The 27,274-nt window shown below is 41.1% G+C and overlaps 1 protein-coding gene across 5 annotated transcripts in view; it reads left to right on the top strand.

Moving 5' to 3' along the window:
- The window catches only part of LOC121960036 (plasma membrane calcium-transporting ATPase 1-like), a 131,125-nt gene extending 113,666 nt beyond the window's left edge, over positions 1 to 17,459 (top strand). For 3 of the 5 annotated variants that reach the window (XM_042509646.1, XM_042509631.1, XM_042509639.1), the window contains one exon: positions 10,607 to 17,459. In XM_042509646.1, coding sequence (XP_042365580.1) covers positions 10,607 to 10,852 — 246 coding nt within the window. In that variant the 3' untranslated portion in view covers positions 10,853 to 17,459. Of the gene's footprint in view, positions 1 to 5,167; positions 5,341 to 10,606 lie in introns of those variants that run through there. The other 2 variants (XR_006106946.1, XM_042509656.1) reach the window with 2 other exon arrangements.
- Positions 17,460 to 27,274: the final 9,815 nt, after the last annotated feature.

The raw sequence follows: 27,274 nt of genomic DNA, 5'->3' as shown, positions 1-27,274 counted from the left end.
GTGTTGTGTTTGGATTGAAATCTTCACACATGATTCAGGGGTTGCATTTATGGTGCAAAGTGCCAAAATTAAAATTCATTATTTTCTCGTTGGGTAGCTAAAGAGTTAAACAGTTTTTGGATCTGATGGTTTTAACTATAAAAAGAGATTCTCGGGCAATTTTAGGACAAGTAAACCAAAAAGATGATGTGTGGGTCGTTTCTTTTTGCTAATGACGACCTGCCTACCTTCTCGTATATCACAGTGATGAGTTTGATATTTATCTCCAGTAATGAAGTTAATTTTACGGTGAAGTGAGCAGCACGACAGCACAGTATATCTCCATAGTCGAGCACAGACATGCTGCCAATTTCTCAAGTTTTCCTGCCTTAGAGAGGAAAAACAAGCCCGAATTTGCAATAGCTGCGACCATGTTCAAGCATGCATCCCCTAATTGTCACGCCCCGTTTTATCCAGTTGGCATAAACACAAACACACACCTTCACACACACACACACACACACACACACACACACACACACACATACTTGACCTCCATGCCAGTTTTCTAAATCCTAGGGCAAAAACTGTGGCCTCCAAAGCTGCTCTACAAGGCGAACTGCAGTAACTACACTAACAGTGACCTCAGAAAAAAGGCTCCAAAGTGTTTGACTGTCCAGACGAATGTGTTAGGGAAAGAGTGATGGTGATGCACTTATTGAATGTATTCATAAATAACTTTTATATATAAAAAGACGTAGGTGATCTCACCTACGAGCTCAAATTGAAGCACTAAAATTCTAGTTACTGCACTCTGCCTTTGCAGTACCTTAAACAGCTATAATGCAAAGGCAAAGTGCATGAACTGCAATTAAATGCATTTTTTAAATTTATTTATTGCAGCACCTTTTCCCCGTGAAATTCAGCAGTGTTTTGTAGACTATAAAATCCAACTTTCCATCAGAATGAGGATGAGTAGAAAATGACTGAATTTTCGTTATTGGGTGAACTAGCCCTTTAACAATCGTGTAATTTAACCAAGTACATTTATTCTGCTACAATAATGAGAAAAATGACTTTTTATTACTATTCTGCTTATTGTTATGTTTGTATACATATCTAGATCAGGGGCTACATACATAAAACGTTCAGGGCTGAAACCTCAGATGTCCAGTCCCGATGACGCCGTCGGCCACAACGCAGTTTTGACCAAACTTGTAGTTACTGCAGTTTTTTGTGGTAGAAAGGGTTGGAAGATTTTCTGTGGATCAACCGACCAGCTGATCAACATATCGAGCTGCACAGCTGCTGTTCGCAGCTGAAAAAAGTGCATAAATCTTTATACATAAGCCCACTGAGCAGCTGTTAAAATGTCTCCACTCAGAGTTTATGTAACTGAGAAGCAGACGCAGAGTGAAAACTTGATGCATCTTAACTGTATTTTGCATTAGACGACCGTACTTTAGTGTGGATTTATTTTGCTGAAGTGAACTCTGGAGGAGGAAAATGGTTTTAGAGTGACAGACTATTTTTTTGGTTTATGTTCATTGTGTGTTTGTTGCTCAGGTCAGACTCTGAAATGGAGCCGATAAAGAAAGTCTTTCATCATATTTAAAATCCAGTTCAGACGAGCGGTTTGCGTCTCTCCTCCACATTTAACATGTTCAGCCAAGTGTTTGTGTTCAAATCAAACACTGTGAAATGTGTGGAGGTTAAACTGGAGATATTTAACACACACACACACACACACACACACATGCTGCACTTGTTGTCCAGTTAATTTCACACTCTGCTGCAGAGCTTCAGAACAGAAATTAAAGACGGCATTCAGCGTGGGACAAAAAGCTTATTGGATATTTTTATTCTTCAGTCAGTCGGTGTTGGAGGTAAACAGCAGCACCTTCACAGCGCCGTCTTCCCCTGTGACTCATCTCACAGTCTGGGACTCTGCTGTGTGAGTGTCTGTGTGTGTGTGTGTGTGTGTGTGTGTGTGTGTGTGTGTGTGTTAAATCCTCCTCCTACAGGATACATATACACTCACCGAATGTTAGCATGTCCACAGGCGGTCCTATTCAGTCCCTATGGGGTTCATTAGCCTCGATGCTAACACCCACCTGCAGTTAACAGCAGCCAACGCATTGCTCCCCCACACACACACACACACACACACACGAACACAGTCAGTCAGAGAGGTCAGGTGTTTTCCTCTCAGCAGTGGACTAACTTATACTTATTGCCGCTGCAGGATAAACACATCTGAAATAATAATAATAACAGATATCTTCTTCTGTTTTCTCCTCTTGAGTTTTTCTGTTTGACCTCTGAAAAAGTCTCAAAGACTCAAACTAACAGACTTTTCTGGTGTTTTAATGTTGCTCCAAATGTCTCCTTTCCATAAACAACCAACAGTTTCTCACCAGTCACAATTAATATGCTTTTAAAAGTGGCTTTAGTTGATATTTTTATGTCAGTGTATTAAATGACAACAAAAGCAGTTGCTTATAGTGATAACCGTTGAGAAAATTATCACCCGAATCTGCAGTTTTCCTCAACCTGACAGACCTTTTTTTAAATTTTTGTTTATCTGATCAGCCAAAAATTTATTTCATGTACTCTCGCTAACATGAATGACCACGATCTCTGAACACCACGTTACGTAATGTTGGCACAAATTCTATTGCAATTACATGATGGCTGCAAATTTGGGTTCAGGCACCAAACCTACTCGATGAGGTTTAGAAGTTTGTGTTTTTAATTAAAATAACTATGCTTGTTACATACAGGACACAAGTTCAACATGAAGTGACGTAGGTACGTCACGTAACGTGATGTAAGTACAGAAAGGATGCAGAGAAGTCCATGTTGACTAAACTTCACACGGAAAACAAACTGCAGTCTTGCGGGTGAAAGTCTGTGAGGCCATCTGTCGCACCACTGCATGACCTCAGTGAACCAGAGGATTCATGTGTCCACCGCTGACAAAGGATCCTAATTGGCTTTCCATTGTAATGCCGACACGTAATTTTCTACAGTATATGTCACCGTCACGTAATGCGATGTTACAAGGACGCGGTCATTTCACGAATTTCTCTAAGACCAGGTTACTTGCACCACTCTTAAAGCGATGCTTTCAGTGAGAAAGCTCTAAAAACCATTCTTCTCTACCTGTTCATCAGCAGACGGACACAGTTAGAGACTAGATGGGAAACATAGTGGAGCATTTAGCAGCTAAAGAGACAGATATTTCCCTCAGGAGTCGGTGGAGACCAAAAACTGAGCTAAAAGAGAGTGAATATTGGACTGCTTGATGTGTAAATAACCAACTGTTGTTAATAAGTTTGCAGGTTTAAAAGCTGATGTTCAGAGTTCATTCTTGACCTGGAAACTGTAGTTAAGAACACAGTCTTTCGTAGCTGGATGTCCGTGAAGGAATTATTGCCCCAAATGACCATTTGAATATCCATTACTCGATCTGAGTTACGTAGAGTTGTGAAGAAAACCTTTTCTTGTAGGCCAAAAAATGAAGAAAATGTTTGATAAGGGTCTGCATGTAACCACAGCCAAACTGTATCAAAACATCCATTTACAAACTCTCATTTATGCAGTCGCATGCTCAGTACTTTTTAAATAGATTTATTAAAGGAGAAATAAGCACAAGCACGAAGTATGTAAAAATATATAGAGTTGAAATATAGTAGTAACAAAAATAACGTTAACACTAGTATGCAAAATATGTAAAATTATGAATGTGTGTGTGTGTGTGTGTGTAAAAAATGCAAAACTATGTGCTTATGCTACTTAAAATGTATAAAACTAGTATGTAAAGTTAGAAATATAAAATATGTGCATTATGCTACAATATACAATCCAATATATTCAACAAAATACGGGGTGATTAACAGGTACGCAAAGGGTCATTTGGAGGGTGACGTGCTCCTTTAAGGTGATTGACAACTGGGTAACACCAGCTGCTGATTAAGATAATGTGATATGATCACAAACCTAAAATGGACCAACAGGTGCAGACTGGAAGTATCAGAAAATAACCTTCACCTGGCCTTCGTGAAGCCACAGGGCGCCGTGACTCGTGACAGGAGGAAGTGATGCGAGGAGGGAGAGATATAAAAGCTCTCCTGTCGCTCCGCCGTCAGACACACTGTAAAGAAAAGAGGAAGCTCTCTTCATGTCTGTGTATCTGAAATATCAGTCTGTCGTCCTCCTGGGATGGGAGGATGGGAGGATGGGAGGATGAGGGGATGAGGGGATGGAGGGGGAGGCAACGAAAGGCTGCAAGCTAATTAGGTTCTTATCTCTCCACGCTCCTCTTCCTGTCCTCCTCCTCTCTAATCCTGGTGGGCAGCGTTGTGCCGCTCAACGCCTCGACAGTCAAACACAGTGGGGGAATAATTGGTACAAGCAGCACCTCGCTGCCGAAACTTTATCAGTCAGTCAGAGTGACACATTTTCCCTCTTTTTCTCCGCTCAAAGTGTTTCCAGTCCGATTCAAAGGCTCTTTATTCATCGTTACGTTTCTTCCTTCATCCCTTCGTTGTATCAGAGCTTTTTCTGGAATTTCACATTTTTTGTCTTTAACTAACTAAATGACGGCTTTCTCTCTCTTTATGCCTTTCTCCTCGTCTTCTCCTCTCTCCTCCACTTCTTCTTGTCTTTGTCTCATGTCCTTCTGTGTCTCTGTACCCACATGATGAGAATGTCTTTCTGCTGCAGATCTGTGAGCTGAGGTTATCCAGTGGGACGATGGGTTACTGCCTCTCTGTCTGTCTGCACGAGGGTCATCAAAAAAATCGATACTCTGATTATATCGATCCTAAAAATTAGTATTGAATACAGTACTCATCTGCGACAGTACTGATACCGACAGTCCCCTCTTTGCCTTCTCGGTAGGCGGGTTTGACTTTATCTTCATAAAGAATTTTTTTGTCACTGGCATCGAAAATGGTATCGAGCAGCGAGTATTTTTCTTGGCATCGAGTTAAACATTTTAGTATCTTGACAACTCTATTCTGCACTGACATGAAATATAACCTCGTCCGAAGTCTTCCCTTCCTTCTTGTTAACGCCCTTCCTGTCTCCTCTGTCCTGTCTCCTCTGTCCTGTCTCCTCTGTCCTGTCTCCTCGCTCTGTCTCTCTGCTATCTAACGCTGTGTTGTGGCTGTCCCTCCTTCAGATGGATGTGGTCTATACCTTCCAGGACGGGCCAGGCGGCGGTGCCCGGTGCCCTGCGCCGCCAGCCGTCCGTCGTCAGCCAGCACAATGACGCCACTGCCGCCAAAACTCTCTCTAGCCCCACCCATGTAGGGCTTAGCGCCTCCTCCTCTCTCACCAACTCGGCCGGGGCCCCGCCCCCTGCCGCCGCTGCTTCCTCCTCCACTGCAGGCAGTGAGTCTGTGCCGGAGGCCAGCTAACGCCACGCTTCACCCGGCTGGACTCTTTATTTCTCTGTTTGAACTGCATGAACGCTGCATGACTCACCAACACTAAAACACTGTCTCTGTCTCTCTCTGTCTCTCTGTCTCTCTGTCAGGTGTCTGCACATCCTGAACCAATCTGAAACATCTAAATTAGGGATGTCAGTTTAGTATAGTTTTGCTTTTGATCGCCAAACACCCATTAACACCCATTAACCGACAACTAACTGGAATATTTTAGAGAAAAAACGCAAAACGATGTGAGATATAAGAGACCTTAATTGACCTTCAGACTGACGTGAAAAATGAAAAGATTCTTGGTGGTCAGCTGATTATCGGTTACCTGTTGACGTCCCTATTCTCAAGTATTATTTGAGCTATTATCATAAATAACTATGCCTGTGAAGAAAGTGTAGTTAGCATGTGAAAGCTGCCGTAGCTGAGTGGAAAGACAAAAAATAAATCCAGCTGGTTGTTCTTCAGTAACTCTCACCAACAGTTTCAGTAAAGAAGTGATGAAAGAGAAAAAAAAAAAACACTTTTTTTTTCTTTTAATTTGCTTAATTTCAGGTCAAACGGCTGAGCTAAAGACCTATTATGCGATGCTGACAATATTTAAACCTGATCCACTGACAAAAAAAGCAAAAAATCTGTCTTTATTTTTGTCTAAATAACGAACGGCATCCCTTACAACGTTCCACCAATCTCAGCGTCCAATAAATCACATTATCTACAGCTCCTTCACAATAAAAGCCTCTCAAAGCTTTTAATTTGAAGCAGCAGCAGTGTGTAAAAGTTTAGTTTGTTCATTTATACTTGCAGTTATTTAAGCAAAAAATAAGCCTCCATCAGCAATAACTGAGCAGTGAGACCCAAAGAGATTTCATCAGATGGTGCAAAAATACTGAGAGCTGAACAAGTTATTTAAAGGAACAATCCACATTTTAGGAGCAAACACCTTCAGTGTGTGTTAAACAGTCAGACCAGCTCTGTCCAAAGTTCAAAAATATACCTACATACCAGCACATTTAAAGCTCACAAATTTAACCGCTCCTCATTTTTGTTTTAATATATACAAATCCAGAAATGTAAAGACGACAGCTTTCTGATTTATGAATTCAATTCTATAATTCCAGAAGATTTTGTCTTCAGCAGGAGCAAAAGAGCTTTGAGCTGAGAGCCACAGGCAGAGTTCACATTATATATATATATATATATATATATATATACACAGGCAGAGTTCACGTTATATATATATATATATATATTTAAGCTGTAAAAGTGAACTTGCAGACAACCTGATCACCTGATCTGTGTTTCTATCTCTCCACACTTTTCTTTCCACTTCACCTTCCTCCACTGAAGCTTTTTTCTCTCCATCTTAATCTCCTTCTCCTCCTTTCTTTAATACCTTTCATCGTTTCCCTCTCAGCCTGCTGCCGCTCCTCCTCCTGCATGTTGTGGAGATTTAAACTCATGAACATGTGTCGATTAACCCTGACGTGACTTGCTGCCTGACGAGTCGATGACAGATCACAACTGTTGGCTGACGAGAGGAGAAAGAAGCTGTGAATCGTTCTGATTCGTGACAGAGGGGGGAAAAAAATCCTGCTCTATTTTCTTTGTTGTTTCTCCTCTTCTTCTTCTCAAAGGCGACAGCCTGGGCACCAAGATAATTTTATGGGTTAATCCTGAGCAGGGTTAAATCTGTCAGACTCAGCAAGTCTCTCATGGTTTAACAGCCAACAGCTTTTTAACTTGTGAGCTGTGTGTGTGTGTGTGTGTGTGTGTGTGTGTGTGTGTGTGTGTGAGATGATGTTATTGTGTGTGTGGGTGTGTGTGTGTGTGTGTGTGTGTGTGTGTGTGTGTGTGTGTGTGATGGTTACATGTATGCTCTAAGCTGCAGTGCTCAGCCTGCAGCTCTCCCGTGGTTCAGTAATAGAGAGCTTTGAACTGCAGGGTTATTAATTATGATGAAGAGTGTCTGCTGGTGCGTATAAATCAGTGTGATCAGCTGCAGCCTCTGTGGATTCATGACAGAGGAAACGACTTAAGGCAGAGAGAAGAGAGCAGCTGGAGGACAAAATGATTCTGGCTCTGAATGTGATTATAAATACTTAACAGTGTGCATGTGTTTGTTGTTTTTCCCAAGTGTGTGTGTGTGTGTGTGTGTTGTTTACTGGGGCTGGGTATCGTTTGAATTTTTTCTGTATGAGTGCTGACACCATCAGGGCTGAATTACTAGAAGCCAAAGTGGACCTCAGACCCTGAGAGGCTGCAAAAGTAACAGTTTTCCTGCTTGTCTATTGGTTTGCATCAAAATGTGATTAATTGCAAAAGTGAAACAGTTGCATACTGAAGTATAGATAATCTTGTGGCCCAGCCGTATGTCTGAATTAGGGTTTCCTTGGAATACACATCCAGACTATTTCCTGTTTCTCAAGAAGTATAGCAGGGAAACTGTAAAAAGCATTAATGTTCAAGGTATGAACAAAATAGTCTGATATGTACAAAATATATGTATTACTACAGAAGTCCTTTACATCCCGAATTGGTCAGACTACAGAGATTGTCTGGGGACATTTAACGTAATCACACTTAATACTAAGGCTGCACAATTAATCAAATATTATCAAAATCACAATACGGCCAAGTGCAATATCCAATTTTTTGGTAAAGAAAGAATTAGTCACAACATAGATTGTAATTAAGCATTGTGGTGCTACAGAAATGCTCCGGCCAACAAATTGTATGGCTTCAGGCTTCCAATGATCATGGAAAACCTGGATAAGTCTTGGAATGTCACAATCTTATTTTTCAGGCTTAGAAAAAATCATGATATTTGTAGAAATCATTGGAAGTTTTGGAGTTTTGTTGTCAGTAATGAAATTAATTGTTACAGTTATCCTCCAGGGATAACCTTCTAGGTAATGTAACGTAACAGGGAATTTATTTTCTGTAAGTTAGCTGCTGACATAAAACAGGTCTAATGTGTGTCGACTTAGGGCTGCAGAAGACAGAAGAGTCCGTCCTTATTGACTGAACTTTATTCTGAAGTTCAGGTTCAGGAAAGACAAATGTCAGGTCATACATGTTCTCACAAGAGAACGTTTCAAAACATGGTTGAAATCACTGTGATGGGAATGTTGATGGAAAGTGTCTAAATAATATCCACCCTCTATAGGAAGTGGACATCCTGTTCTTGGTCGGGGTGTGTATTTCCTGGTTTAGGTCCCTTCTGTCCGATGAAGATAAATCTTTATGCTCCAGTTTACGATCTGCTTCCAACTTTGTGTTAAATGTTTTGGGAAAGTCCTTTCCCGTTCTAGCACGACGGTCCTCTCGCACACAAAGCCAGCTCTGCAGATCGATTCAAACATGGCAACATTAAGATCAGTATAATATAATATAATCCAAGTGTTTTACCAGTTGAGTTGTTCATTTTCAAGGAAACTGACAGAGTAGCAATGAAACGGTCCATAAAGAAATGTTTGGTGTGGAAGAACTTGACTGTTCTTCGCAGAGCTCTGATCCGACTTAGAGAAAAACTGGATCATCGACTTTATCACCCAACATCAGCGCTGGACCTCAGTGGTGATTTTGAGGTCGAATGCGCGAAAAATCCAGCAGCCGGGTTTAAAAAATCTTGTTTAAATCCTCAAACCAGAAGAGTGGAGGCTGTTACAGCAGCAGATTATGGTTGTGAAATGGCGTTTCAGATTCCGACTTTATAAGTGTTGAATTTAAATATTTTAGGATATAAAAGTCAGTCAATGTATCTGACTACTGTGTGTGTGTGTGTGTATAATGTGTGTGTGTATTTGTAATCGCTACATAGTGAGGACTGAAACACATGTTTAACCAACAGAGTGAGGACATTTTTGCAGGTCATCGTTTCCTCTTTTAGGGTTAAATTAGATCAAGATCAGGAACAGGGTTGGAAATGTACTATTCTGTCCACCTGAAACTGGTTGATTCCAAAATCAGAAAATAGATAACCCTCGTATTTATACATCCGTGCTGGTGTCGACCGAGGCCAGAGGCATTGTGTTTTCAGGCTGTCAAATTTGGCAAAAGCGTCCACTTGGACTCAACTACGAACTGCTTAGACTTTGACGGTTAAAGGTCACCGTGACGCGTCAGTTTCATTTTCGTGAACACAATATGTGAAGAACACCTTCAGGCTTTGGTATTTAATTGTGATGTTGAAGTTAGTGTGTTATCTCATGACCACCTAGAGAGAACTGCCTCAAATTTGGCACAAATGTCCACTTTGAGTCACGGGTGATCACTGCGGTCTAGCATCTGTCTTATTTTAATGGATGTATATTTTGAGAAGGTCTTGAGGGAGTTTCTTCAAAGAAATGTACACTTTGACTTAAGAATTAAGTATTTTTTTATGCCTCTGCGTTGAGGATAGCATAGTCGAGGCCAGAGTCTGTCCCATTCTTGTTCACGTGATATCTCAAATTTGAGGAAAAAAAACGTCCACTTGACCTCTTCTGTCTTATTGTGAAACTGATATCTCACTATAAGATAAGATTTTGGTGGTGAAAGGTCAAGGTCACTTTGATCTTGTATTCATCTCATTCTCAACGTGTTATCTCAAGATCAATTTGAGGGAAATTCTTTAAATTTTGTACAAATGTCCACTTGGACCTACGGATGAACTGATAAGAATTTGGAGGTCAAAAGTCACTGTGACCTTGCGTTTGTGACCTTGCATTTAATCGTGATTGGGAAGGTTAGGGTAATGGGCTTGGGAGTGCATTATGTCATATGAGTCCTCACAAAAGTGTGTGTGTGTGTGTGTGTGTGTGTGTGTGTGTGTGTGTGTGTGCGCGCGTGCGTATGCTGCAGCCGTTGTGTTTTTATGCTCCACATTTTTTGCCTGTTTGTGATTTTTGTGGGTTGCAGTTTGTTTTCCTGCACTCAGCTGCCTCCAGCATCCCGTCATTGTTGTTGTTGTTGTTTTTACCTTTTGTGTGGATGTTTTGTAGAATGTAGTTTTTGGTTCACCCACCATTGTCTCATCCGGCTGGCCTCTGTTTCACTCGTTAACGTTGTGTTTTGTGGTTTTGCACCTCCCTGCCTGGATTCAGACACGCGACCACCACGTGACCCATCGCTGCCTGTTTTTTCATAACAGCCTGTAGCTGTTGATTCCCTCTGACGTTTGTTTCCTGTCTCTGTTTCAGATTAAGGTGGTGAATGCGTTCCGTAGCTCCCTGTACGCGGGGCTGGAGAGCCCAGAGTCCCGTAGCTCCATCCACAGCTTCATGGCCCATCCTGAGTTCGTCCCCCAGTCCGAGGAGGAGGCTCGCATCTCCACCATCGAGGAGACTGGAGACGAGATCGACCCCCTCCCCAGCGCCTCCTCTGGGGCGCAGGGAGGAGGAGAGCCGCCCAGCGCCTTCCCCAAGAGCTGCGAGTCATCCATCTGATTTCCTCCTCCCTCCTCCTCCTCCTCCTCCTCCCTCCTCCCTCCTCTTTATCAGCATCATCTGTCATCCCACCAACCGAACTGTCGCACTGAGGAGGGAAGTCACTCTGCATCCACTCATCCTGCACACACACATGCTTCACATCGTCGTCACCCCCCTCAGTCATTCCTGCCACGTTGTGTTTTTCATACTGACTGTGGCGTCGCTCTGCCTGTAAGTTTGTCCCTCCGCCACCACACACGTGTCAGTAGAAGGTGGAGTCCAGAGGCTCCACCGTGGAAGTCTTTGTCCATTCATGTATATTTTTTACTTGATTCTCCTTTTTTTGAAAAGCTTTTAAACTTTGTTGGGTTCGATCTTTGCGGGACTCGCAGCAGCATGTCGTGTTCTGTACTCGCTTCATTCCTGCGTAACGCTCTCTCTCAAAAACGGCACAGAACTTTTCAAAGAGTGCAGTGATTCTCATGTACATACGCTTCCCGCTCCTCTACACAGCTAACAGCCGGGTTTGGTGATGAGAAGATTTTTAGGCAAATGCAAAAATGTAACCTTTTTATTTTGTTGTTGTTTGTTTGTTTTGAAAACAAATGTTAATTGAAGGCTGATTCAAACTCCTGAGAATGTCTTGTGGCTGCGGCACGACAGGTTCAACTGTTAAAAACAATGTTCTTCCCTTTATCGTGTCTGTATGCGTTGGTTTTTTTCTTTAGCAGCTGTGTTGCATGTGGAAGGACAGAATGTTTACTACCCAACAAATATCCAACTCGGCGGCATCCAGAGTGGGCTCGCGCTCTGCTCAGTGGGGGTCCGACCTCATCTCATCCAGTCAGGGTTCTGGTTCTCTCTGCCCCTCCCCCAGTACGTCCACAGTGTCGATAGGAAACAGGAGTGCGGTTCCCCCCTTCAGTAGGATGCATGTTATGTTTCATTTGTGTTGAGTCGCATGATAATCTAGGAATGAATATTTGGGATTCTGTTTAGACAACCATGTATGTGTTAGTCTGCAGTAGCGTCTGTTCGGAGCTCCGCTAACTTCCTGTCTGTAGGACTGAACTTCCTGTCACCACAACAGACTCATCAATACTCATGTAGAGGAAACTGCAGCCGGGCTTTTATTGCCTTGAAATGCTCTTCTGCTCCAGAGCGGGTGTCTTAACTGTCTGCGTACAGTCCGAGTGGTCTTAAATCTTTTACCAGCACACACTCATGCAGGCTTGCAAAGGGGCTGGATTGCATCCCTGCTCACATCGTGCGGAAGGTGATAAGTTTACTCCCCAGTTGGCCGGTGGTGCCTTTCTTGCTGTTTTCACAGCACAGATAGCTCGCATGAAATAAGGCCAACGTACGCTGGACGACTTGACAAGACAGACTGCAGCCTTACCTTCAACCTGAAATCTTTCCGATGACTCACCGCGTGGTCGGGAGTTGAGACCAGCCCACTCCGGTCCTCTTCTCGTTTGAACGAATGTGCACTGAGCTCGCTGTTGGTTTCGATTCATTGAGGTTCAGATGCAGATAAAATCTAAACCAGAATTCGTCAGAGACGATCGTCCATCACGCTCTCAGACACAAACTTTTTTTTGCGTTCTTATGTCCTTCCTCCCTCTCCGCTCCAAACAGGCGTATATCAGATAAGACCCGCCCTCTTGAAGTATTACACCAATCAAAAATGACAGCCTGTGACCGTGACACTGTGAGGCGACTCCCCGCTAAACACTGCCCCACTGTGCCGTCCTCGCAGATGACCAAATGTATGTCACGTGGACCCTCACAGCGACCCCGAAAGTGTAACATGGGTCAGAATCGACGGAACATTTCGCTCTCATCTTTCAGGTTTGGACTCTCCAAACTGAACACCACTGCCGCAGGGTCACAAATACTCATGCCTTTGTCCATTTTCAGCTTTTATTTCGACCTCGGTTTCAGTGGTGCCAGATTAAAGCCCCTTTTACACTACGGTGGACAGTTTTCTCACCTTTAAGCCAGAAGTAACAGCGTTGAAGTGATGTCTGTGTACGAGGGACAGCCGACAGGACAGAACGGGATGGGTTTGATATTTTGAGAGATTTAAAAAGCAACAGTTAACAGCTAACTCAAAGAAGAAACGCAGCCAAATATGCCCGCAAATTGGGGTGACAATGAGATCCAGTTGCTCCTTAAATCAGAGCAGAGGGCGACCTCAACCGCCATATAACGGGACGGTAAATGATTATTATTGCCATGTTATGCCATTGTTATTGTTCAGAAATCGCTGCCTGAGACGGACGCTTTTGTGTCTTTTGATTCACAAATAGATCGCTGGCATGCTTTCCAAAATCACACACCAGGGCGGCATTATGCTGGCATTTAGTTCTGTGTAAAAAAAGTGGCGCCATTATGGTACCTCTGTCTAAAAAGGGCTTAAGAAAGACCACCACAGCTCACTTTGTCCTCTTCCTGAACACAGTCTCAAGCTCTTCTCGTCTTGTTTCCAGACCAGATTTGTAAGTGTGTTCTGGGTCTGCCGGGAGCATCGTGGACACGTCCAGCATCCAGTCGGTCAGATATTAAACAACCTCCACTGACGTCTTTCAGGCGGAGCTCATGACCATAGACGAGGGTTTGAACGCAGATCGAGAGCTTCTGTCTCAGTTCGCAGAATTCAGTACTTCATACTTCGGTATCAGTGAGTGTGTTTTTGGTCACTGTGCAGGAAGTCCAGTTCCACCAGACAGGAAGTTGATGGATCTCTGAACAGGGTCTGGACCGTCTGTCTGTGTTAAAGACAAATCTTAGTACCAGTTCTGACATTTTCGTTCCCTCGTTTGAAACTAAATCCGCTGTCAGTTACATCACGCGGCCAACAGCAGAAAAGGTGCGCGTCATCATCTCTCCGCTCTGCTGTGTTTCGATTGACAGGCGTCAGTGTGGCGGCCACGCTGAGGTTCGTGGGAGACTGATGATGTCACCAGTCAGCCTGTAGAGTTAAATCCACTGTGTGCCCCCGCTGCCGCTCAGTACTTCCTGCCCGCCGTTGTCCGCAGATTACTGTCTTAAAAGAAGAAGGAATCATCTTCCAATCAGAAGCAGCGACGCGTGTAATCCCCTCTTAGTCTGACTAGCAGCCATCAACCTATCTACGAACTAGGACACGTTATTGAAGTAATGTGCTACTACTGCCATATTTCCAACTTTTTCGTCATGACTAGGTTCTTCCTCTCCCCTCTGATGAGCTTTTTCTATGTAACTCAGAGCCATATTTTATAGGTTGTCTGTATTGTTTTTTATCTCATTGTTATCGAGGTTTCCTTTGGACTTTCTCACCCCCCCTCTCCCTCCCCGGCCCTTTACTCCAAACACGACCAAAAAGCAAGGAGAAAATCTTCAGTCGTCACTGCCGAACCAAGTTTAAAGGACCTCTACAATGTTTACATGAAAAGCAAGTGGGTGGCAGTTCGCCTGCGCTTCTCTCATCCGACCACTTCCCTTTCATTCCCTTGCTTTCCTGAATCTTAGAGTTACTATTTAACTAAATGGGGAATCTTTCTTGCATGGTTTTCATATAAAATTCAATGTTTTGCTCATTTTTTACAATTCTTCTGTATTTTTATATTAAGTACTTTTTAATATTTTGGAGATATATGAATATATATGTATAGGCTGAAGAGTTTGGTGACAGTACAGTACAGTACATGAATGAGATGAATCTAACGTGGACTCTGTCTTTTTACAGCTCTCTAAATATTTATGCCACGTGTGTCGTCTTGGTCACCTGATGTTAGGGCTCAGAAACCTGCAGTGACTTGTTTACTTCCTGTCGGCCGTTCAATTGGGATCTCAACAGTCGAGTGTCATCAGCCCCCCTTTTACATGAGTATATTCACTTTATCTACGATGTTGTGACACACTACACGCTATGTGATTTCGCAGTTATCCAACTCCATTAGAGTTCAGCCAATGCAACGTGAATACAGCTAACTGTATCAAACATTAAATGGGAGTGTATAATTATTTATCCAACCTCTGGGTTTCTTTGTTTCTGTACTTTGAAGCTACAATGACTGATTTCTTTGAATGAGTGGACTGATGCTGTTTTCCAACTGACTGGTGTCGGAGCTGACGACTTTAAAGAGGACCACAGCTGTGTCCCGCTTCAGGCTCCGCCTCCTCGGAGGGGGCGTGGTCTATGACATCTTGTCTTACCAAAAACAAGCTCCGACCCCCTCACATGGACCAAAACTTGTGAAAGTAACGAGGACCAAAGCAGAGCCGGCCCGAGTCTGAAACAAACCAGTTAGTTGCTTTGACCCAACTTCCTTGAACCCAACGTGCATCTTTTTTAATTTTCTATTTTATGGCTTTAAATATTTTAGTCCCGTCATCCGACCCCCTCAAATGGACCAAAACCTGAGAAAGCACCCTGAGGACCAAAGCAGAGCCGGCCTGAATCTGAAAAAAACCAATGAGGTCTCGAGGTCTTTGAAGTCACACGTGAAAAAAACTTCCTTGAACCCTCTTCTTTTTTTAACTGTTTCTCCTAAAACTTCCTATGGCTTTGAATATTTTTGTTCCATATTAAGTCTATGAAGTCTGATCTCAAACGGGACTCAAGGTCAGTTTGAACCAGTCTGAGGATAATTGAACCCACAACAAAACCGGTGAGAGTAACCTGAGGACCAAAGCAGAGCCGGCCCGAATCTGAAACAAACCTATGAGCTGCTTTGAGCCTCAAAGTCTTTTAAGTGGACCCATAAAAAAAAAAAAAAAATCTACCAAAACTCAACGTGCATCTTTTTTTTTTTTTTAACTGTTTCCCCTAAAACATGGTATGGCTTCAAATATCTTGGTCTCGTTGTAAGTCCATGAACTTTGATTCTAAAAGGGACTTAAGGTTAGTTTGAAGCAGTCCGAGGATGACTGAACCTGCACCAAAATGAGATCCGACCCCTCAAATGGACCAAAACTTGAGAAAGTAACCCGAGGCCTGGGCCGGCCCTGGATCACGTGTCATGTTGTCTAAATTCAGGCCAAAGACAGAAAGGACACCACATTTTTCTATTCGGTCGTGAAATTAAGACATTAAAGGAGGCGGAGCCTGCGACGGGACACAGCTGCAGCTTCAGATGTCATCGCCATTTTATACAACTAACAAACTTCAGAAACATTTCCCGGGAAGAGAGCAGGACTGTTAAAGCGCTCGTGACATCTCTTCCTCTTCCTGCCGTGCGTCCCGTCGGCCACAAACGAGACGCACCTTTCCAAACGATGACGCGTTTTGTTTTTGTTCAACTGCTGAATCTGACAGAACACCTGTACAATGTAAATATTGTCATATAAGTGAATGAAGTGTACCTGCTGTCTGTGTCGGTGACAGGAAACGGGAGAGGGGGCAATCAGCCAATCATCGCCCAGCAAAGCTTTAAGGATGCTCTGCCAAAGTCGTTTTTATCTCTTTTCTTCTTCGGCAAAAGTTTGTTTTAAGAAAGTTAGCAGTCACACGACCCCTCCCCCCTCCTCCCCGCTGCCTGGATAAGATTGTCCCTCTGCTTTCGCCACGGTCGTTCTGTGGCTGTGGTGGTCGTCTGTTGGACTGGTTGGACTGGTTGGACTGGTTGCCCTCACATCTCATGCCAGGTGCGCAGTGCAGCCTCGCCATCAGAGACGCTCCAGACCTGTTTGTGCTTCTGGTTTTTCGACACTCAGCAGCGGACTGCAAACATTCACCTGGTTTAAGTTCTCTGAGGGTTCGTTTTTTGTTTTTGTTTGTTTGTTTTTATTTTTTTGGAGTTCATAAGATCTCCAATAGGACTTCTGTATGGAAAAGGAACTCGCTTCTTATCCAGTCATTGTTGCATTTTGACTGCTTCCTCTTCAGAGCACTGCCTTTTTCTCAGAACAGCTTCCTGTTGTCGGATCTTAAGGATTTCTTTGGAGAACCTTCACGTCCACTTCAACATCCACAAATAAAAAAAAAAAAGAAAAAGGTTCAAACGAACTGGAATATCACAGTTGGAAAAGTCATAACCACTCAACATATATATCTGTATATTTATATATTATCTCTATATATTTATATCTAGTATAGATACATGGAGATATATATACCTATATGGTTTCTCAGTTGAACTTTATTGCAAAAAAGACTGAAAAAGATTTGTTTTCTGTAATTACTATGATACACAGTAATAGGCGTTGGTGTTATTTTTGTATAAACATAATATCATCTATGTGGCATGCATGACATATATACAGAATTTGGTGGTTTAAAGCAATATGTCCAACCTGGTGCGATTGGTTCTGTCGTGTTCTGTGTAGCCTAAAGCCACTCTGTGCGAAAAGAGATAAAAAAATAACAACAAAAAACAAAAAAAGAGAAACTGCATTTGGATAAAACTAACTGTTCAGTATATGTGTTCAATGTTCTGTGTTCTGCATGTTTTAGTATGGAATGAAACATCCCAAAATGTTGACTTGTTTTTAACCAAATGAATCTGAGACACACGCCCCGAACACACGCAACATGACACACAGAGACACACGCACACACACACTCATGTATTTGCACTGTGAGGTGAAACACACTGAGGAAATTAAAACTGTGTGACTTCTGATGGATGGATTGATGAAAGATGAAGATTCTTCTTTTTATTTTTTATTTTTTTGGTTTCCATTGTCTCATTTATCCAAAAACGAAATAACTTTTGACAGATTTGTCCACCCATCCACCTCTCCACCGTCCCAACACACACACACACACACACACACACACACACACACACACGTGAGACTCACAGATTCTCCTGTCTCCGCCCAGTGCTCATGTGTGCAGTGAGAGGAGGAGGGAGACGATGACAGTTTACAGGCCTGAAACATTCAGGTGGGCTTCTGTTCTGCAGGCGTCATCATCTCACCAATCACATCCATTGATCTCCGTGATCCATTATCCTCCGGCTTCTCTCTGCTGCTTCGGGCACGAGGGAAAAACGAGGATAATGGAGTTTGTCGCTCACCTGTAAAAAAATGTCCCGTGTTCATGTTTGAGTCCGACCGATAGATCAGAAAATTTTATCAACCAGAACAGAAATTGTCATCAGAAATGTATCTGTGTTTCTGGCAATTAAGGATTATTTTCTGAATTCATCTGCTTATTATTGACTATTTTCTTTTTGGATTAATCAGTGTATTATTTTATCATTTAAAATATAACAAAATAGCAGAATCTCTATGAATCCCAAACCCAAAGATATTCAGTTCAGCAGTTTAGAAAAGCAGCTCATTTGAGATGCTGGAAACAAAGATTGTTTGACATTTATTGATATTCAAAATTGTTGCTGTTACATTGACTGACAAAAAATTAACTAGTACCTATTTTACTTTTTTTTTTTTTCTTTTCTTTTGAGCTTCGGTTAAAGTCCCACTCACCACAATTTCAAGGCATATTTTTTTATAAAAATATTAAATTTAGATTTATTATTAAATTTAGATTTATTATTAAATTTATTCGTTTATCATGAAAAAACACGATTTTTAGTCAGTATTAATCAGGCAGTAATTCATTGATTACTGTCAATGTGACGCTTGAAAGTATTGCTGTTTTAATGTGATTCAGATTTGTAATTTATTTAAAATTTTTGTTAAAAAACTTGGATAGTTGCTTGGATTTGCATTTTAATCTAATCATTTACTGCCATAAAAAAAGGAATGTTTTCTGAGGATTTTAATCTGGTCGAGATGTTTAAGTCTAAAAGCCTCAAAATGAACCTCTTTAGATTTATATTTCTACACCTGAACAATAAACAACAAACAAATCAGACTGCTTTGGAGTTGTTGCTCTTTTGACGGAGGCTAGCAGTTTCCCTTTGCTTCCAGTCTTTATGCTAAGCTAGGCTAACAGGGCCTGTCTCTGTACTGGACACACAGAGATGAAAAAGATCTAAAAATCAGAGTAGATAATTTAATAAACTGTGTTAAACAGCAACAGGACTTTGAGGAAAGTGAGTGATAGTGTACCAGAGTTTGTGTTTTATATTTCAGTTATCATCAAGTCACTTTATCTGTTTTCGTGTCTGGTTTTTATCAGGATGCAGAGAGAGCTGTAGCGGCATTTAAAGTTTTGCATTTATGTGGGAGTAAATGTTGGACTTTGTGGTCACGTTAAAGTGTGTTGAGACAAAAACTGAAGTCATGAATCCAAGTCGCTCTCAATGCAACCAAAATGCAACCGATTTTACGTATTTATTCACCTACTGATTTACTGCATATACTTTATGTAGTTTGTTAAAACACAGTCTCATCCCAGCTCGTCAGATATCGCTGCTTGGTCAGTGCTGATCATGTCTACATGTAACGCGCTTGATGTCCTCCTGCGTGTGCTGTTGACATTCAAGGACGGCCTGTCACATCGTGTCTTTTCAAAACACGCTTCACAGGAAATGTGCTCATTAGATGCAAACAGTCTTTTTCAAAATAAACGTAATATCGGTAAAACATTTCATATTTACGTTTGTTTTTGTGCAACAAAAGCGTGTGGATAGATTTGGAGAGAAAAAAAATGATGGTTTTCGTCAAAATTAATTCGGGAAGTAAAGAGTGAGCTTTCAGTTGAAAGTCCAGGGTTTGTTGGACACTTCGGCTGCACCTCTTGCACGCTCTGTTGGGACTTTCCAGCTCGTTATATTTTGTCAATGGCGGCAGCGTTTCAACCTGACACTGTGTAGCGTTGTGTCATACTACAGTGGGTTCGATTTGACCAAGTATAAAACCGACGCCGTTATCGTACTGCCATGAAAGGTTCTGTCAGGCCGCCTTATTAACTGACGTTCACTGGCGTATCATATCACCGCGAGAGGTGGCCTTTTCAGTGACTTTTGACACCAAAATCACTGACCAAGCGGCGATTTTTGTCAAGCTAGGAATGAGAACAGGCTGTTTGTTCAGCAGCGTGGAGGTCTAGATGTCGTTTCAAAGCGTTCTGGACAATTCTTTTGTTTTTGGCCTACAAGTCAAATTATTTCTTAAGTTCAGACTGAAGTATTTCAACAGCTATTCAATGTATTGCTTTTAATTTTTGCACAACATCCTTGATCCCAGAGGATGAATCTGTACGACCTCAGCGATCCTCTGATTTTCGGTGTTGCCCTATCGTGAGATTCACATTTACAGTTTTTTTCACATTTACAGTGAAATGTCTCGACATCTATTGGAAGAATGGTCATGAAATCTGCCACATTTACGACCGTGCCTCCTAAAAATTAATTATAATCACTCTGGTGACAATCTGACCTTTCACGCACCATCTTTGGGTTAAATTTTTATTCGTCAGATACGATTTTATGACCAAATTCCTGCAAAACTGAAGACATCCCCAGCGGACTCAGCTGCCCTTTAGTGCTATTTAGCAAATGTTATGTAATCTGAAATAGTGAAACTGGTGAAATATTATTACCTGCTTAATATTAAATTTGTGGTCATTTAATATTCTTGCATCAGCATTTAGCTCCAGCGCTCTTTTGATAACTGTGGACTCTGAGTGTTGTTTAAGTGCAGAGCGGACGCGACCTCGGTGTCCTCAGTCCTGTCTGACAGAGTCTGAGCCTCAGCAGTGATTTGTTTGTGAGCCAAAATAAAACTTCCTGTGCTTCCCTGTGTGTGTGAGTGTGTCAGGTGGGCTCGTTGACAGTGTGTTTCCTCAGTGTGTGTGAATGTGTGTGTCACTCTCATCCTGTCTGTCTCGATCAAACATCCTTCTCCTGTTTGCTTCAATCTATGCAACAGAATCCTCCAGTTCGGCTCCAAGTGGTTCATCTGGTTCCTCACTTTCTCTCCCTCACACTCTCACTCTGTCTGCTCGTCTCTCGTCTCTTTAGCTGCTTTTCAGTATTCAGTTCTTTCTACAAACAGAACCGCGACACCTGTACATTGATGTATGTATGTGTGTGTGTGTGTGTGTGTGTGTGTGCGCGCTCGACAGGTGCACACACACACGCTCATGTTGTTTTCTTTACTCTTTTGTAAGATATGATCATGTGGAATGCCTTGGTCTTAGTGTCATGTCGTTTGAACTTAAGCTGAACAAAGATGATAATCAAGCAACTTAGTAAAAGTTGTTACATAAGTATATATATATAATATATAAATATATATAAATATATACAAATCTATATACATAAAATAAAGCCATTGGAATTTGAAATACATCGGTGTCAATTTGTGATTTTTTAAAGAGATTATTTTATATCATCATCATACATGTTTTTGTGTGTGTGTATATATATTTATATATATATCTATAATGCAGGAGACCAACCAAAAGAAGAGAAGGCGTCTTAAATAGTTTCCAGTAATGACCGACTGCTGTACGTTTTCCTACATATTAACTGACGACTTACTAAAGCTGAGATACTCAACTAGCTCTGCTAAGGGCCGCAGCAGCCCTGTACATGTTTCTAGGATTTTAGGACATTTCTAGCATTTAAGGGCTTTAGGACATTTCCAGGCTTTTAGGACGTTTCTGGGACTTCAGGACATTTCTCTGAATTTAGTACATTTCACGCATTTTAGGACAATATGAGGATTTTAGGACGTTTTAAGGATTTAAGGGCTTTCCTATGATATTAGGACATTTCTAGGATTTTAGGACATTTTAGGACATTTCTTGGACTTTAGGACATTTCACTGAATTTTGCACATTTCTGGGATATCAGGACATTTCTAGGATTTTAGGACATTTCTAGGACTTTAGGACATTTCTCTGAATTTAGGACATTTCTCTGAATTTAGGACATTTCTAGGGTTTTAGGACATTTCTCGGATTATAGGACAAATTGAGGATTTTAGAACATTTTAGGGATTTAAGGGCTTTTCGATGATATGAGGACAATTTTAGGATTTCAGAACATTTCTACGATTGTAGAAGGTTTATGGGATTTTAGGAGATTTCTCTGAATTAAGCACATTTCTAGGATTTTAGGACATTAGTGGCTCTGCTCGGACTTCTGTCGGGGGGTGTGGGGGATCCTCCACTGTCACTTTTTTTGATAAACAAGCTCTTTTTTGGTGCTGTTTTATTCACTCTGGCACCTTATGTACCCCCCTTGGCGCGGGGGCTTTAGGTTGAGTATCACTGACCTAAAGAAATCAACAATTTGACACAAAATAGTGACTTACTCGTGATCTTAGAAAAAAAACGAAACACTTTTTAGTCTAGATATCAAATTTGATTTAATGTTTTTTGTTACAATAACACATGTACATTTTCTTTTTCAATATCACCTTCTTTTAAACTGATTCTTGCAGCAGTGGTAAACAGTTGGGCCTCTAGGGGGCGCCATCCGACAGTTGTTACACTTAAGACAGTTTTTTTAAAAAATGTTCTTCGCTTAGGCTTTTCTCATTTCCCAGTTTGTACATCCTCGATTCCTTTCCTCGCCTCCTGTCCTTGTATCTTAGTCCCTCCTACCTGAGACGCGACTTGAGGAGGCGAGGAAAAGATACGAGGAGAGAGGGAGACGAGGCGACAGGCGTGTAACAAAAAGAGATATTCTTGATTTGGAGTTGTCATTTTGGAGCATTGTCGATTAAATATAGCTCTTTTACACATCTCGGGTGCCAAAAACACTCGTGGAAACGTGCATCCTCGCTCTCAGCTCCTCCAGTAAAACTCCTCTCTCCTCGCAACTTTGTCCTTAAGATGCATTTTAGGAATTGAGACGTCCAACAAGATGGCACGCTCAGATTGATTTCCGGGTCACAGGCAGGAGGACGGAGGAGAGAGGAGACAAGGAGGTAAAAAAGACTAATGAGAGGAGCCCCCTGTGTCTGAGTCTCATCCTCTTCCTCAGAGTCTTCAGCTGCTCGGTGCAATGCTGCCGCCCCGTGGACACCCGGCTGCTCCACAGCAGAGAGGCCTGCTGCAGAGCTGCACGTCAAAGCTGCGAGTGCATGATGTGGAACAATAATCACATTTTATTCTGTAAACTTTGTCTTATTTTAGGCTCTTTAACCCTTTGAAACCTGGATCGACATCAATTTTCTTGTGCGAGGTACAAGGTAGATTTATTGGTCATTTTTGGAAATATGTTTAAAAAAATTAAATTCAACATTTTCGTTAAATCTTTTGGAATCGAAAGAGTAGTTCAGGAGGAACAGCCTGGGGAACGAGACTGTTTTTGTGCTGCGTTCACATACTTTGGCGATGCTTTCTGACCCTTTGAAGACTGAGCGAATTGGTTTGTTTTCTTTTGAAAAAAAATGGGGAGAAAGATGAAAGGAAATGACCAGCTTGTCAAGAAATGTTCCCAAAATTGCAAGAAATTAGTTAAATGTGACAAGAAAATTACCTAAAAATTAGTTTTTTCAAAAAGAGGGGATGATTATTAGAAAATTGGGGGAAAATGCTCAGAAAAAAATAGATCTCATAATCATTTTAGATTTAAAATTATGTTACAGAAAAATAGAATAAATGCATAAAATTAATAATTTTTCAGAACATTTTAAAGGTTATTTTCTTGTTTGTTTGCTTATTTTCATTTTTGTTAAGTTGCTTATTGCCTTCTCTCCATGTTCTTGGAAGGGATCAAACCTATTTGCTCAGGTTTCGAAGGGTTAATACTTAAATAATTTGACTGCTTCTGGCTCTGTGACACACCCGATGTCGAAGCAGTTAAAATGTTTATAATGTTGATCAGGAGCTTCAGAGGCAGCGTTTTATAAACCCTGTCAGTCCAGTTCAGAGCTGCAGCTCTGAGGACGAAAAGGGACTTAAATTAATAAACCTTTTAACACCTCAAGTGACTTCAGTTGTTTGAGAAAAATTGGTTTAATTTCTTTTGAAAACATGGAAACAAGGGAACGAGCAACTTGATAAGAATTGTCCTGCAAATTGCAAAAAAAAAAAAAAAAATGTTAATGTTGAGGATAAAATGACTCAAAAATTAGCTGGTGGTGATTATGAGATATCATCATTATTATTATTATTATTATTATTAATCCTTATTACTATTATTAAAAAATAATAAACAGATTTTAAAAAACAAGGGAAAAATGCCAAGAAAATATCGATTTTATAAGTAGGCCTACATATTTAACATCATATATTTCCATGTTATATTTTACCCTCACTCGTGAACAAGGCCCCGAGACACTTGAACTCCTTCGTTTACGGCAGCAACTCTCCGGCGACCCAGAGGGGACAATCCACCGTTTTCTGGCAGAGACATCCCCAAAGCTGCAAATGTTTTTCCTCAAGCCTCCCTCAGTGACTCATGGGAAAATGTGCCTTTCTGTTGTACAATTTCTGGCTTTGTAATTTTGGTGATTTTTATTTCATTTTCTTTAAAACTTACCAAAATTGTGAAAGAAAACATTTTTAGCAAAAGAAAGAAAAAAAAGCCTCAAAAACAAGCATTATAGAAAAAAATATCCAAACAGTTTTAAAAATCACTAAAAATTGCTAAAAATTTTAAAAGAAAAAAAGAACTGCCAAAATTAAAAAAAATAACAAAACATAATAAAACTTTTCAAACCCAAGGGCATGTTTTTGTTTGTTTGCTGCATCCACACATGCCGACGGTCACAGTGTGATGAAGCCAACAAAACCGCATCATCTGCAAAGAGCAGAGAGGCAGCTGTGAGGTCCCCGAACGTGACCCCTTCTTCCCCTCAGCTACACCTTGAGATCCTCACATTTAGGTTGTTTTAATTAGGAAGAAATTTAATAAATGACTGTTACTCCTAAATTTGCAACGAGAATTAAAGATTTTATCAATGCAGGCCATGATCGACTGTTAAATTTGTCCTCCATCTGCTGATTAATTTCTTCCATTTTTCTTTTTAGCCGTCTCTTTCTTCTCTGTTTGTCTCCATTCGTCTTTGACTTTTATTCATCATTTACTCTCTAATGGACTAAATCACTCGTCCTCGCTGCATCTCTGCGCCCACGAGCCTCTGACTGCAGCCCACATTTCTCGCAGAGGGAAACTCGCCCTCGAAGGTGTTGTCAAGACGACTGCGTCTCTCACGACGACTGTGGTGACACCGCAGCAACCAGAGACTCCAGTTTATTTGGGTTCATTAGTGTTGGAGGTGGTGGTTGTAATGTGAAGGAGCTGCAGAGGAGCTCCAGGCGACAAGCATCTCAAGTCCAGACAATGTTTGGAAAAGTTAAAACCTGAGCCGACAGACGCTCTGCTGACGCTCGGTTGTTTATCCACACTGACTCATCCGTGTGTGTCTGCACTCTCAAACATCAATAACACCATTCAACCCCATTTTTATAAATTCCTCTTTGTCAGACGCCTGAATCTCTCCGAGAGGAACGGGGCGGATTAGACCAGAAAATAGAAAAATGATAATCCCTCAATTGAATTTCATCCTCCTTTTCAAAACACCTGATTATGTAAAGAGTATCTGCGAGTGTGTAAACCTCCTCCTCTGTCACAGCGAGGTGCAGGAGGCTGTTTGGGATTGTGTTCACACAAATAACCCGGAAAATGTGTGATTTTTTCACACCACAGACACAAAAATCACATGTCACAGAGATGACGGCTGCTGACGTTTGTTTCATTATCAAATCAAACGCCCCACTTTGAATTTGTTGTGACTCTTAAACCAGTGTGTGTGTGTGTGTGTGTGTGTGTGTGTGTGTGTGTGTGTGTCGGGGGCTCTTTATAAAAAGGTCTGGAGGTCGAACCAGAAGTCAGTTTAGTGTCTGATCATTAGAGGAGCTGCTGCCACCAACAGGGATGATCAATGTAAGTACCTTTAAAGAGTCATCACCTGTACCTGTTTTGTGTGTGTGTGTGTGTGTGATTTTTTGTTATTTATTTTCAGGTAATTTTATTTGCAATTTTTACACTATTTGTTTGGTAATTTTTGGGCCATTGCTCATTGCCTTCTCCCCCGTGATTTTGAAGGGGTCAAACCTATTTGCTCAGGTTTCAAAAGGTTAATTTTTTAATGATTTGACTGCAAGAACAGAAAAACTAGGGAATAATGTCCAGAAATTATACATTTTATAATTAGATATTTAAAATTATGTTGCAGAGGAAAAAAAACATACGTTTTATAAAAATTATTTTTCCTCTCTTTTGATTTAGTATTTTTTTCTTTGTTTCTTTTTGTCTCTTTTTTTTGCTTTTTGGAAATTTCTTGTGTGTATGTGTGTGTGTGTTTGTGTGTGCAAGCACGTGTGATTTTTTTGTTTTTTAGTCACACGTTAATCTGTGTATTCTTAAACTGTCTGAAGTTACTTCAATTAATTTGGTGATTTATGTTTTTATTAATTTATTTGTGTAACTCTTCCGTCTGTATAACAAACTGCTTTATTCAGGCAACAAATCTTCCTGTTTAAGCTTAAAAAGTAAGACTTTATAGGTCTGTGTGACGTATTTAAAAAGTCAGTAAGAGATTACTGTAAAATTTTATTCAACTTTTTTTAGAAGAAAAGAGAGAACTGAGGAACAGGAGCTCATGGTTTTCTATTCTTCTGGATGGACATTAGACATTTACATTTGTTTTAATGTATACTTATGTTTGTTTTTTTGGTTTCAACCCAATCACCACAAAATAAATGTTGGCATTGTCCGTTTCTGAATATATTACATTTGTACGTTATTATGCAGTGGATAAGCTTCATGTTAAAATTTTACATTTCAATAATTTAACTTGTGGATGTGTTCACAACCCATTAAATTATGATTGGGGAAAGATCATGTTTTGGCTCAAAATACCTATTTTCATGGTGTAATCCTGGAAGAAAACCCAGCAATATCTCGCTAAAAAAACACAGCTTTACGTGGCCCGATCTCCATGGGAAAAAAACAGCGATGGTTTGCTAAAAACAGTCGACAGGCATCTTGCCGAGTTAAAATGTCATCCACTGTCCTCTCCTCCTTTCAGTGACAAAGTCAGCTCATATACTACGTCACCTTAGAGAAGCTGATATGATGCAAATTAAATGTACAAATGTTACATACCAGTATATTCATGGTTTACAAAAAAACGCCAACATTTTCATCTGGTGACTGGACTGTTGGATCAATCGATCAGCCAGCTCAACTCTCCGTCCTGCACATCTACATTTATCCGTAACGCCTTCCTCTGCGTAGACCTGCAGAGAGTTTTACATGTAAGGAAAACCATCTTTCAGCCAGAGAGCAGAGCAGAAAACCCTGAGCCTCAACAGTCAGCCACTGCCGACTATTTACTGGTATTTGGCCGCTTTTGACGCTTTAGATTCCAACAACTCTGTATTTCCACTTTAACTGACCTCTATCTGTGCAGTTTACGCACAAACAATGTATATAATTCTGCTGCAAACCGCCTTAAAGACAGTCTGTCCTCTTGAGAGGAAAATCTTGATTATGTGATTATGTCTCCCGTTGTTGGTTATTCTTAAAAGGAGCCAAGATGGCGCCAGTCGCCCTTCTCCCGCTCACTCCTCTT

The sequence above is a fragment of the Plectropomus leopardus genome, chromosome 2 (assembly GCF_008729295.1).
Source record: "Plectropomus leopardus isolate mb chromosome 2, YSFRI_Pleo_2.0, whole genome shotgun sequence".
In the NCBI taxonomy this organism is placed as follows: Eukaryota; Metazoa; Chordata; class Actinopteri; order Perciformes; family Serranidae; genus Plectropomus; species Plectropomus leopardus.
Note: the sequence above shows the minus strand (reverse complement) of the source record. Positions and strands in the feature narration are given on the sequence as shown.